The sequence below is a fragment of the Hypanus sabinus genome, chromosome 2 (assembly GCF_030144855.1).
Source record: "Hypanus sabinus isolate sHypSab1 chromosome 2, sHypSab1.hap1, whole genome shotgun sequence".
NCBI classification, from domain to species: domain Eukaryota; kingdom Metazoa; phylum Chordata; class Chondrichthyes; order Myliobatiformes; family Dasyatidae; genus Hypanus; species Hypanus sabinus.
In genome coordinates this window covers 196,871,681-196,885,599 of record NC_082707.1, presented here as the reverse complement: position 1 = coordinate 196,885,599, position 13,919 = coordinate 196,871,681, and the positions used below count along the sequence as shown (strand labels likewise).

The following is a 13,919-nucleotide window of genomic DNA, read 5'->3' as shown; positions in this document are numbered from 1 at the left end:
GAGAAAGTGCTTGGGAATGTCTGAAGATAGATCAGTCAGCTAGACCAGATGGACCACTCCCAAAGGTTCTGAAAGAGGTAGCTGAAGAGATTGTGTTGGTATTTTTAATGATCCTTCAAGAATCACTAGATTTTGGCATATTTCTGGAGGGCTGGAAAATTGCAAATGTTATAGCCTAACCTCAGAGGTTGGGAAGATGTTGGAGTTGATTGTTAAGGATGAGGTCTCAGGGTATTTGGAGGCACATGATAAAATAGGCCCAAGTCAATATGGTTTCCTTAAGGGAAAATTTTGCCTGACAAATCTGTTGGAATTATTTGAGGAAATTAAAGGAAGGATAGACAAAGGAGAATTTGTGCATCTTTGGTACTTGGATTTTCAGGTCTTGGATGCTCAAGGTATTACACAAAAGATATTAGCATGGATAGAGGATTGACTTCAAAAAAGTGAGAATAAGGGGTGCCTTTTCTGATTAGCTCCCAGTGACTAGTGGTGTTCCACAGGGTTCGGTACTGGGACAACTTCTTTCTACATTATATGTCAATGATTTGGACGACTGAATTGATGGCTTTGCAGACAATGCGAAGATAGGTGGAAGGGCAGATGGTTTTGAGGAAGCAGGGAGGCTACAGAAGGACTTGGTCAGATTAGGAGAATAGACAAAGAAGTGGCAGCTGGTATTGCAGTGTTAGGAAGTGTATAGTTGTGCACTTTAGTAGAAGGAATAAAAGTGTAAACTATTTTCTAAGTGGAGAGAAAATTCAAAATTCCGAGGTGTAAAACTACTGGGGAGTCCTCTGCAGGATTCCCTAAAGGCCAACTTGAAGATTGAGCCAGGGGTAAGGAACACAAATGCAAAGTTAGCATTTACTTTGAGAGGACTAGAATATGAAGGGTGCAATGCTAAGGCTTTGCAAGGCACGGGTGAGACCTCACATGGAGTATTGAGAGCAGTTTTGGGCCCCTTATCTGAGAAAGGACGTGTTGTCATTGGGAGAAGATTCAGAGGAAGTTCACAAGAATGAAAGGGTTATTGTACGAAAAGTATTTGATGGCTTAGGGCAGGGGTGGGCAAACTTTTTGACTTGTGGGCCACAAAGGGTTCTAAAATTTGACAGGGGGGCCGGACCAGGAGCAGATGGATGGAGTGTTTTGGTAATACACCTCATAAGAGAAAATAAAATATCATGGGATATGTAGAAAACATGTGCTTTAATTTCAATTGAAAATGAACAAATGCATTACAACAAAATATCTGTCTTTGAAGTCCCATGGTATTTAGCTATTTATTGAAATGACTTTTAAAGCACTTAAAATTAAATGAATAAAATACAGCTTTTTTAAATAGTAACAGTTGTTATTTTAAAGCACTGAAAATTCTGTTATCCTTCAAGATATTATCATCATCACTCTCCTCCTGACTGTCTTTATTTCAAAAACCGTAGGAGATGCAGGTCTACTTGTCCTGCTCCTTCTTATTCAATTGTCCCCTGTGCCAAAACTCAACAACGACCAGCACAAAGACAGAACAATGACAGTGCGCCAGTATGCGGAGCGCATTATTTGATCTGGAGTGCATTTTTTTTATTTTGAGAACGTACGTGCACCTGCGTACTACTCATGTCCATCACTTAACAGAAATGACATGTAACATGTAAGGCTTATTTGAAAAAGATATTTTCAAATGCATTTTTTACATAACACAACGAAGAAACTTATTTTTAATTTCAGTGGGAACAGTGTTGTTGGTCTTCCTTTTTAGCCAGCGCATCAAAGTCTGGATTTAGTTTTGTTGTGGCGATTCTCAGGATGGATCTGAGGTGTTGGTCAGTTAACTTGGATCTGTGGCTGGCTTTGTTGATGTTCATGAACGCCTGTTCACACAAATAGGTCGAGCCGAACAAAGAATAAAGCGCAAATGTGGAGTAATACGCTGCACCTCAACAAAGGTCAATGTATATAGAGTGCGTCATCTATTGGGAAAACGCCAGAATTGCGGGGAAAAAACGTTAACAAGGTTTATTAATATAATTTCATCAAGTTCTGCGGGCCGGATTAAAAAGCATATGGCCCGCGGGCCGTAGTTTGCTCATGCCTGGCTTAGGGCATGTACTCACTGGAATTTAGAAGAATGTGGAGGAGATCTAATTGAAACCTCTCGACTTTTGAAAGGCCTAGGTAGAGTGGGTGTTTCCTACAGTGGGGAAGCCTAGGGCCGGAGAGTACAGCTCAGAATAGAGGGACATCGATTTTGAATGGAGATAAGGAGAAATTTCTTTATCTAGACGTTAGTAAATCTGTGGAATTCATTGCCACTGGTGGCTGTGGAAGCCAAGTCACTGGATGTATTTAAGGTGGAGGGTGATAAGTTTTTGATTAGTCAGGGTGTCTAAGGTTATGGGGAGAAGGCAGGAAAATGGGGTTGAGGGGGAAAATGACAATGAAATGGCACAGCAGATTCAATGGGCTGAATGGACTAATTCTGCTCCCATCTCTTATGGTCTTAGGTGAGTTTTACGTTTTAGAGCAGAAGGGATATAGGAATGAACAGGAAAAATTGAGATCCAGGTCAAATTATCAGACGATTCCTTTGTCATAACCATCATGTTCCTACTCTCAAGGCAATTTTAAAACTAATTTTATTTCTCTTTCCAAATTCTGACAAATTGACTTTAACCTAAAATATAAATTCTGTTTATACTGTATTTACTGGTTTTATTAAAAATAGTACTTGCAAATAATTTTGAACTTATTACTCAAAGTCAAAGAGATGACATTCACCAGTTGCAAATGTCAGATTCAGATTTATCACATGTACATGGAAACATGTAGTGAAATGTATTGTTTGTATTAACAACACACCAAAGGATGTGCTGGGACAGCCCTCAAGTGTCATGACACATTCTGGCACCAACGTAGCATGCTCACAATGCCTGGCAGAACATCATCAAACAGCAGCAAAAGAAACCCCTTTCCTCCTTACACCGGACAGTTCTCCAACTCCATGGTGGGCCTCCGGGACTCCAGCCTCCATTGGGCTTCAGCTTCAGACCTGCAATCTTTAAATTCTGTCAAGGATTTGCTTGGAAGTTGCTGATGAATCAAGAATGTTTGCCTTTACTGCCTTCAAACAGTGAACCACAACTTAGCCACCGTGAATGATAGCAGGGTGTTGGGAAATGAAGAGTTGAGAGAAACTTGCTAAGTGGTGGCCAGTCACAGAAAAGCAAAGAAACAATTCAATGTGAGGAGAATAAAGTAAGATAAATGTAGAATTAGTGTGAAATGAGTATTTAATGGTCAGTGTTGGGAAGAGTTGTCATGCTGTATGACTCCATAACTGCTAAAGCATAACTGTCCTTTAACATCAGTGGATCCAATACTGTCATTTTACAATACAAGATTCCTTTGAAAATTATATGAAATCTCAAAACACAATTGCCAATTAAAATTTTAGTCCAATAAAACAACCAAATATATTCTCTACAGAAACAGCAATAAAAAAAAATAATGCAAAAGCTAAAAAGCTGAAATAAAATCAAGTTGTTAATTATTTTATCGCTTTATTGAGATATAGTACAGAATAGGCTCTGTGGGCCTTTTGAGCTGTACCGCCCAATAATCCCCTGATTTAACCCTAGCCTAATCACGGAACCATTTACAATGACCAATTTACCTACCAAATGTTATCTTTGGATTTTTGGAAGAAACCAGAGCACCCAGAAGAAACCCATGCAGTCATGGAGAGAACGTACAAACTCCTTACAGACAGTGATGGGAATTTAACCCAGGTCACTGGTATTTGTAAAGCATTGTGCTCACCACTACGTTACCTGGAAGTATTCAGGCTAATTCTTTGGAGAGTGAAGCAGGATTAACGTTTCAGGACATGAACTTCCATCAAAAGCTTTAACACAAAGAATGGGGGCAAGGGAAGACGTGAAACATTGAACAGGATGTTCACTAATCAACAGATCAGGAGCAGAGAAAACATGGGCAGGGCTGTAAGAGAGTGAAAGGTTAGAGAATTTAAAAGGTAAAATAGGGACAATAATTCAAGGTGAGGGACAGTATGTTAACGTGGCAAGTATAGAAACAATGGTAGTCTGAGTGTCTGAACTTGAAACACTGACTGCTCACCTCCCTTTATTTATTTATTGAGGCACAGTACAAATAGGCCCATCCAGCCCTTTCAGTCATGTTGCCCAATGATCCCCAATTTAATTCTAGCCTAATCGCAGGACAATTTACAATGACCAATTAACCTATCAACCCAATAAATCCTTGGACTGTGGGAGGAAACCGGAGCAACTGGAGGAAACCCATGCAGTCACAGGGAGAAAATTATGCCCGACCCAACAAAGTTCCTCCATGAGTTTGTTTGTTAACTTGTAAAGAAACAAAAGCTGGGTGTAGAAGTAGAATAAATGGGAGAAGCAGAATTATTATCTGAAATTATCCAGTCCATATGCTAGAAATTTTCTGTTATCAATAGTATTTTCATATATTAAGACCACGATTGCTTTGGTTCTTTTCCCCCCAGTCATGTAACTTCACTTTCAGGAAGTTTAAATCTCTGCTTTCTTTCTGCAAATCCTGTTAAAAGAATTCTTACCAAATGTTTCATATTTTCTACACACACATTTCTCTTTTAGTGGTAATGTAAAGATCAGATTGTATCCTGAGGTACTGTACATGGGGAAGTTAGAATATGAAATATAAAAAAAAACTCACAGAAGTTAGAAATAGTGGCGACCCACTTCCTAGTGCACTCGAACCGGCTCACAAATAGCCAGCGCGCCGGCACAAAGGCCAGTCCCAAAAGGGCGCCAGGTCTGCTTCACTAACAAAGGGAAAAGCCCGCGCAGGACTGTGAGTACGTGCCACCTACAGCATCCGCGCCCGTGGAGGGCGGGATCATGGAGGCTTTAAAGCAAAGCCGCGAAGTTCGAATAAAATCTTCTTTAACTGCAGTTTACCGACTCCGTGTCGTTATTTCAGCGCTGCGTGTAGCACACTGCTACAGTAACATGGTAATTCAGGTTGCATTAGAGGAAAGAGAAGCAAAGTTAATATTTCAGCATTAGCCAGAATACACTTGGAGTATTGTGAGGAGTTTTGGGTCCCTTATCTAAGAAAAGATACGTTGGCATTGAAGAGGGTATAGAGGATGTTCAAGATAATGATTCCAGAATGGAAGTGTTGAAGTACAAAGAGTGTTTGATGGTTTTGGGTCTGTTCTTGCTGGAGTTTATTGAAAGGCCTTGATAGAGTAAACATGGACAGGATGATTTCTATAGTGGGGGAGACTAGGACCATGGAGCACAGCATTAGAGTACAGAAATGTTCATTTAGACCAGAGATGAGGAAGAATTTCTTTAGCCAGAGGATGGTGAATCGGTGGAATTCATTGCCACAAACAGCTGTGGCAGTCAAGGTATAGTTAAGGAGGAGATTGTTAGGTTTTGGATTAGTCAGAATGTCAAAGGTTATGAGGATGATGGATCAAGCTTTATGGAGTGGCAGAGCACACTCAATGGGCCGAGTAGCATAATTCTGTCCTAATTCTTATGGTCTGATAGGAATAAATGCAGAAAGGGAAAAAAAACAAATTGCTTTTTTTAAGTTGGATATATTAGGCCTGGTAGATTGGAACTATGGTTTGAGACTCCTGGAATCCTGATGACTTGGGATCAACATAAATATCAGAAAGGTTGACACTTACCTGCTTACTTTATATTTTCAGATTAACACATTTTATAATTTGGAAAAATATTACCCTTCACTCAGTCAGGAACTACTTATCAAGTGTACAGTGAGGTAAATCATGCTGCATAATGAAGGAGCATTTGACGATGCCTTGAGGTGCTGCCCTCCAGTCCTTTCAGTTAAACTGTCCTCTATCTGTACCTGACTTTTAAAGCAATTTGTCTGATTTCTCTTCACTGCATAAGAATAAGACATTAAAAGTTCTAAAGCCTCATTGGCATGTGCAAGATCCTGCAGGGGCTTTGGAAGATGGATGTTTTGAGAATGTTCCCTTGGGTGGGAATTTTTAAATAAGAACAAAGTTTCAGGATAAAGAATTGACCACTTAAATGTGAGGAGGAATTTGTTCTCTGAGAGCTGTTAGACTGTGGAATTTACTATGCAAACGAGCTGTGAATGCCAAGGCCTGAGATATTTTCAGGATTGAGTTGGATAATTGAAGACTGCAGGGGAATCGAGGGTTATGGGTGGGGAAAGGGTTTGGTTAAAGATCAGATCAACCACATGTTCCTGAGTGGCAGAGTAAGTTTATGTTCTGAAACAGCAGCTTAAGGTACTTGCAGCCTAATTCCACTAGGAGCAGCCATCCATTTATGAGAAAGCTTCCTATTCAAGTTAATACTTGGTGCTACAATACACTACATTCTTAAAGTGACAAGGTCTGATAACTGATTTTTTCCCCCCTTTTAAAACAGAATACAACTACACAATGAAATTTAGGTTGTATGCAACAATCTGCATTTATTTCTGCATCAAAGATTTCCCCTTGGGCTGTGGTTTACAAACTTAAACAAAAGATTTTGCACTGGAGAGGAGTCAAAAGATGGGAGTCATAAAATTGCAAATTAAATGAGTAGCAAATGGAAGATATATTTTCTCAAACACAAAGTGCACTCTAATCATCATCTTTGGAAGGTGAGTCTTCAGTTTAAAAAAAAATCATTTGACAAAGCAATCACATTCAAATATAAATGCAGCCACAATTTCCTAAGGAGAAGTAAAGCCATTTAACTGAAAATGCTGCCATCTTTTACCAATTCACAGTAATTGATATCCTTGGGTATTTTGAGAGTAGAAGTATCTAACCCACACCTGTATAGTTGACATTTTAATTAAAGCACACAGTATGTATGACACTTGTACTTGGTATTGGAAGGTGGCGTGCACACATTCGATTTGTGAAAACATTCCAAGACATAAGCGTTGCTATGACCACACTCTATATCAGAAACTTAAAATTTGCCAAAATAAAAAGACACATTCTCACCTGTCCTTAAAGGGTTAGGTGAACAATACTGACAAGTACGTTATTAAAGAGCGTTTTGCAGAAATTACTAAAACTACAACATTCTCATTCAAAAAGAACAAATGGAGCAGAATAAATGAACAGTAGAATAAGAAGCCAGCAGCTAGCTTTTTACATTTCAATGTTCTACTATCTCCCAAAAATGGTTTGTCTGATTCTCAGAACACAGTATAGTTTTGCTCACAACAATGATAAAATAACCGTCACCATCTCAAAACAAGCAAATGTCTGAAAAAGATGCAAAGCTCAATGTTGCAAACCCACTGATGTCTCCCAGGCATCAGTAATCAAAATGTTGGTTTGATCTACAAGTTTGAGTTTGATGTTCCAAGGGGTAATTATCCTATTTTCCAAAATTCTTCCACACTTGTTCAATTCAGACTGTTTCTGAACTTCTCAAAAAGGTGAACCAGGCAAGAATCTGAATGAAATAAATTTTCAGTGGTTGGAAATTTAGTATGAAGAAAAGTTTTCAATAATTTGAACTAAGGTAGCTTAAAATGTTTGCAACAGTATTAGATTTGATGACAATTATTGGTGCTTAAAGCAGTGTTTCAGAACTTCATTACCTAATCCGCCCAAAGGCAATTTGCCCATAACATTACCTGATTCTGAACTTTATATCCAAAACTGCTCTACTCACAAATTGAGAGCCAGACTATGTTAAACACCAGATAATGACAATTCACATTATTGGAGGTGAAGGGAGTTGTGAAATTGAGAGAGGAAATTAAATGGGCAAATTATCAAAACCCCAAGGGTGAAAATCAAAACATTTACTTAAAGAATCAGTGTTATAACTTTATTCAATGCAAACTTTGCTCTCTTTGTAATGTATTAGGAGTGAGAATTTATTCCCCCCTCCACAGTAGTCACTACAGTTTATTCACTTAATCTTAACCCATATAACCATGGCAGAAGATACAGTATACAAGTAGAGTTAGCAATATTATCTAAAACAAAATGTACAACTTTGGTTACAATATGGGGATACATTACCAAAAACATGGGGTACAAGTGGGCTGAAAGATGTAGGTGAGTGTCCTATGGCTAAGCTGGGCCTTCAATTTTTGAAGGAAAATAAACATCAGCTCCCACAGAATCCCTGTTTTTCGGGTGGAATACCTGACGACCATCTGCCCCCAATCCTTTTTTGGAGTGGAGACATATCTGTGCGACGGATTCACACACATGGCACCAACTTTCTCATGGGAATTAAGTGCCAGACCAGTTTGAACTGTCATAGATTGGAACAGAAAATATCAGCCAAAATTCTCTTAAGTGTTTGCAGATGACACTGATGCCAAACCCATGAACCGATCAACATTATCAAAGGCTCGAGAGTTTTCATGGATTCCCAAGTTCTTTAGCTGTGGTTATAAGTGGCTTCAGTTTGCCCAGTCAGAAAGATGAACTTCTCTGCAAGTTATGCTTAAGAATTCTATGTCAGCCTCATCTTGTGGTAATGTTTAATGATTACAATATGCCTGAAGCAAACATGATATTCCTAGCAGGCATATGGAACCATGACATTCAGTCTGCAACACACAAGTTGGTTAATCATTCACCATTGATATTCTTCTGGAAAAAAAAACTAGAAATAACAACCACCTGATTTAAAACATTCAACAAAGCCATGTGATCACAGTGGATGGGTTGGAGTGCATGTAATTCCACAATCTAACTGAAATCTTGTAAATGTAAAAACAGAATATAACTATTGTGTTTAAAAGCATTACATTAAACCACCAAGTGCACCAAACAGCAGGCACATGGCATTAAAAGAACAAGCATTATTTTTCCACCAGCTTTTCATGATTGCTTTTCAATTGACTGGCAATGTTTCTTTGCTCTAAAAAAGTCTCTTAAAAACAAATCTGAAATCCTTAACTTTTGATGCTGAAAATGCACTTGAAACGATTCAAACACCTCCCTGCATTCTGCACCCATGGTTGAGAAGAAACACAACAGTGGGCAGAAGCTAATTTAAGACCATTTCTTTTAAATGAACTATAATTTGACCAGGAAGTATGTTCTCATGACAAGCCACTTCAGCTCCACCTCTTCTCACCTTAAAAAGACATGATCAAATATGCTGCATTGTCAGCTAGTGTAACATTAGGAGTTCCCATCTGCACTTCACACTGGCAATGAGGATCAGACTCTCGTATTTTGATTGTTCTTCTGTTTCAGCTTTCATTATATTCAATCTTTTCTGCAGTAGTCTCTTTGGCATTCCCATTCTCTTTGGCATCGTTCTCTTGTTCACCGTTCTCGTGACGTTCAGGATCAGTGTGGTTGGGAAAAGTGTTCTCTCCGTTCAAAATTCCCTCCTCTCCTGCAATCCCGTCATCCAGTACCTCTGTTAACTTCAACTCATGGTCTTTTTCATCATCACTGTTCAGATTTCTCAGGATCAGTGGAATTTTCGAGTCCGTTACAGTGTTCTCCAGCATGGCGATGTTACTTTCCTCATATTTGGGAAGGGGTGCGCTCTTGTTCCGGACTTCCGTAAAGTGCTCACGCTTCATAGCGGCACTTTGCACTGCTTTTTCCAAGATCTCCTTCTCTGCTGTACGGAGCTGGATTGCCATCTTACTGTGGTACGACAGCTCTGGCTTTTCAAGCAATGACTTATCATCCTAAAACCAGAGAAACAGGGACAAGAGGAGTATAAAGAGAGTGAATGGAAAAGAATAATGTTCATTTTCATTTGAAAAGGTTTAGATTTAAATTTACCTGGAGATACTTCAACAGAACAATATATAGCACAGTCAGGCCCTTTGGCCTGTTAGGCCATACTCTGGGGTAATGGTATAGAGCAAATACTAATTTTAACAGCAGCCAGTCTTCAAACCTGAATGTGGATTACAGATTGAATTTAAAATGCAGCCCTGAACAGTAGCATTCCTGGAGCTGCATACTGGAGTTGATTGCAAACAAGACAATGCTGATTAACATTCATTTTGACTGTCCGGCGTGTAGGTGCGAAGGTGGTGGTGTGAAAACTATATGTAATTCAAAGGAAGCACTATAGATACATTGCAACTATAGAAATGTCTTGCTGTTAACTTTGACCTTTAGCATATAAAATGCCATGTAACATTGGGTCGAGCAGGCCTCTTCCTCCAAGTGTCTGGAATTACGATGCCTGCTGTTTGTTTTCACTGAATAAACACTTTTATATCCACCAGCTTCAGTGTCTCTCCGGTGACTTTGTTCACATCACAATACAACCCACAATGTTGCACCCATTTACTGAGTTACAGTGCGAAATAGGGTCTTCCGGCCCTTAAGCCATGCCACCCAGCAATCCTCCAATTTAATCTGAGCTTAATCAGGGGATAATTTACAATGACCAATTAATTTTCCAACCAGTATGTCTGCAGACTGTGGGAGTAAACCAGAGCACCCAGAGGAAACTCACGTGGTCATGGGGAGAACGTACAATCTCCTTACGTTACCAGGAATTGAACACAGATTGCCTGTACTGTAAAGTGCTGTGCTAACCACTACTATGCTGCCCGCTACCCCAGATCATTCTAACCCTTCCCTCCCACATCAGCACATGGTTGACAGAAAAATAGAGGGCTATCTCTGAGTCTCCTAAATGTCCCTGCCTCTGACATTCCACACACCCACCAACCTCTGGCATCCTGCTGACTCTTCCGTCTTGTACTAGTGATCGCTGTCCTGGGAAAAAGGCACTGGCTGTCCACTCTTTCTATGCCTCTATCATCTTATAAATCTTCTATCAAGTCACTTCACATCCATCTCTGCTCCAAAAGAAAGCTGATAAATTTTAATTCTCTTTAGAACATAGACCATAGAAAGCTACAGCACATTACATGCCCTTCAGCCCATGTAACCTACTCTAGAAACTGCCTGGAACTGCCCTACTGCATAGCCTTCTATTTTTTTGACACTCTGTTTAAAGCTCCATGTACCCACCTGAGAGTCTCTTAACTCTATTGTAGCTGCCTCTACCACTGTCACTGGCAGTACATTCCACACACCCACCACTCTGTGAAAAACTTACCTCTGACATCCCCCTTGCACCTCCTTCCAAGCACCTTAAAACTATGCCCCCTCATGTTAGCTATTTCAGCCCTGGAAAAAAGCTTCTGGCTATCCACACGATCAATGCCTCTCATCATTTCATACACCTTATAGGACAAAGAAAATGGCTGCTTCAACAGTACAAACAGAAAATCAAGAACTGGTTTGACGATCATCTGCAATTAATGTAGCGCATTGGTATGGCAGGCAGTAAAGCTGTCTCCAGTGACCTGGGTTTAATTCTGACCTCCTTGTGGAGTTTTCTTGCTCTCCCTGTGACTGTGTGGGTTCCCAGGGGTGCACCAGCTTTCGACAACAATGGTTATTAGATTAATTAACTATTTTATATTCAACCTAATGTAGGAGGATGGTGAGAGAGTGAGGACGATATTAATGGGCACGAGAGGGAATACGTTATCGGGTGACATGTTAAGGGCCTGTTTCTGTGCTGTAGTTGTGTTCTATGACTCTGAGCTGGCATCAACTTGATACCCTCCTACATCATGAAAAAATACAAAATAAAATATTTCAGAAGCACATCAAAGGGGAGATTTTCTAAGAAAGTCTGAAAGGATTGCCTTTGACAACTTGGACAAGAAATTAGGCTTGAAGGAGATTCCTATTCCTAAAGCAGAAATGATGTAGAGCAGTTAAGGATTTATTCTACAGCTTAAGGCCTTGGCAGAAGCAGGCACAGCTGCCAAAAATCAGAGAAAGGAAATTAAAGTAGTACAAGAAACATGAATTGACATCTGCAGAGATCTGAAGGGCTGGAGATGGCAGTGAAAACAGTAAGGATGAAGGGATTTGAAGATGAAAAGTATTTTAAAATCCAGATGTGGCTGCAATAAGGATCCATTGGTGACCAGCCAGCAGGACTATGAAGGATGAAAGAAAATTAGTAAGAATGAAAATATGGCACCAGCTTTGGGACAGCGCAAGTTTTCAGCGGAAACAGAATGGGAGGCCAACTGGCCGAGCAGCGGATAGTAGGGACTAGAGAAAACAGAGAGAAGGTTGAAAGTTTCAGCAGTAGAGTACAAGAGAAACAACTTCGACGAGGGAGAGAATAGTAACCAGCAGAAACACATTTCAAATAACTTTTAGTAAATGAGGAAAAGTAATTTAAACAGGGAGATGACAAGATCTGTCTAGGACAGCGTAGTGATGCAGTTCACATTACAGTGACTTGGATTGTCTGCAGCAGAGCATGCGTGTTTTTCTCTGCGGGTTTCCTTTAGGTACTCAGTTTGTTCTTATTTCTCCAAAGAGATGCTGACAGATTAAATGGCTAAACTACTTGCCTAAGCCCAGGGTTTTGTAGATGGAGAAGGATCTGCAAGAGTTGCAGTCTAGGAAACAAATTGATGACATGGAAATAAAATTCAAGATTCGAAGTACATTTATTTTCAAAGAATGTATAAAATTATACAAACTTGAGATTTATTTGCTTACAGGCAGTTGCAAAGCAAAGAACCCAATTTAAAAATATAAAAGACCAACACCCAATGTGCACAGAGAGAGAGAGAAAAATACAAATCATGCAAAAACTGGAAGCAAGCAACAACAATATTCTGAACCAAATTGAGTCCTTTAATCCAAATCCCCATATAGCGGGGCTTGCTGCAAAGTTTGCAGACATGAAGCACAGTAGCCGGGGGGCAGTCTTGTAGCCTTAGCATCGCAGAGAAAGAAGCCTCTCGTCTAATTGGGCTGGCATTTAAATTGTCCGAAGAATGGATTTTACCTCGCATTAGGACTGGAGCTCCGCTGCAGCGAATCGCTCGGGGCCTAGATTTCGCTGCAAAAGAAGACGTTCTCGACCTCTCCAAATTGTTAAATGCCCAGAGCGATCCAACCTTGCCCGACTCTGAACACCCTCTCTTTCCAGTCTATATGGGCTGGCGTTTAGATTGGGCAAACAGCAGACTGTACTTCACATTAGGACCCGGGCTTCGCTGCGGTTAATCGCTCCAGGCCTTCAACATGCCACCCAGTGATTCACTCTAGACCTGGATTTTGCTGCCAAAGAAGCCGTTTTCGTCCTCTCCAAACAGGCTTGGTACTTAGATCAATCTACCCTCACAGCTGGGTTAGTTGGGTGGACATTGGAGCTCCTCGGTCTCATCTCTCCTCCCCAAATTGTTCACTGCAATTAGCACAGCTCCAACTCCAACAATTTTGCAGCATCTCACAAATTCACTTTGTCTCTGCTCATCTCTTCACTTGTTTACGGTGATAGTTTAACACAAGTTACTTTAAAAAATGTTATTAGTAATGTTTTTAATCGTATTCCTTTGCTTTCGAACCACCAGTAAGACGCCTCGGTAGAGCCATCTTAAACTGGAACATCCATTCATTAAGGATGGGCTAAGGGATTGGTCTGGGAATGTTCTTAGAGCTAGCATAGATATAATGGACTGAATGGCTTACTTCTCTATCATTAAATAGTAGTGGAAACAGGTTCAATAATAACTTTTAAAATGGACTGAAGGCAAAGATTTTACTTGGCTAGTTGAATATTGAATCTGCATAGGCTGTTATGCATTGTAGGAGTCAGTGTTAGTTCTGTACTCTTAAGCACAACTTTACAGGGAAGAGGTCTTTTCAAACAGATCCTGTAGAACATATGCAGAGTTTATAAGTGTATAAACTCAGTATAAAGTTTGTGTATAAACCCCGTATAAAGGTTGAGCAAGCTAGGGCTTTTCTGTTTGAAGTGGAGGAGGATGAGAGGTGACTTGATAGAGGAATGCAAGATATTTATTGTTTATTGAGATACTGT

The 13,919-nt window shown here is 40.0% G+C and overlaps 1 protein-coding gene across 7 annotated transcripts in view; it reads right to left on the bottom strand.

Annotated features, from left to right (window-relative positions):
- Positions 1-1,285: 1,285 nt before the first annotated feature.
- Positions 1,286-13,919, bottom strand: part of setd3 (SET domain containing 3, actin histidine methyltransferase) — a 167,679-nt gene continuing 155,045 nt past the window's right edge. For all 7 annotated transcript variants that reach the window (XM_059962375.1, XM_059962352.1, XM_059962356.1 and 4 more), the window contains exon 13: positions 1,286-9,717. In XM_059962375.1, the coding sequence (XP_059818358.1) occupies positions 9,265-9,717 (453 nt within the window). In that variant the 3' untranslated portion in view covers positions 1,286-9,264. The remainder of the gene's footprint in view (positions 9,718-13,919) is intronic.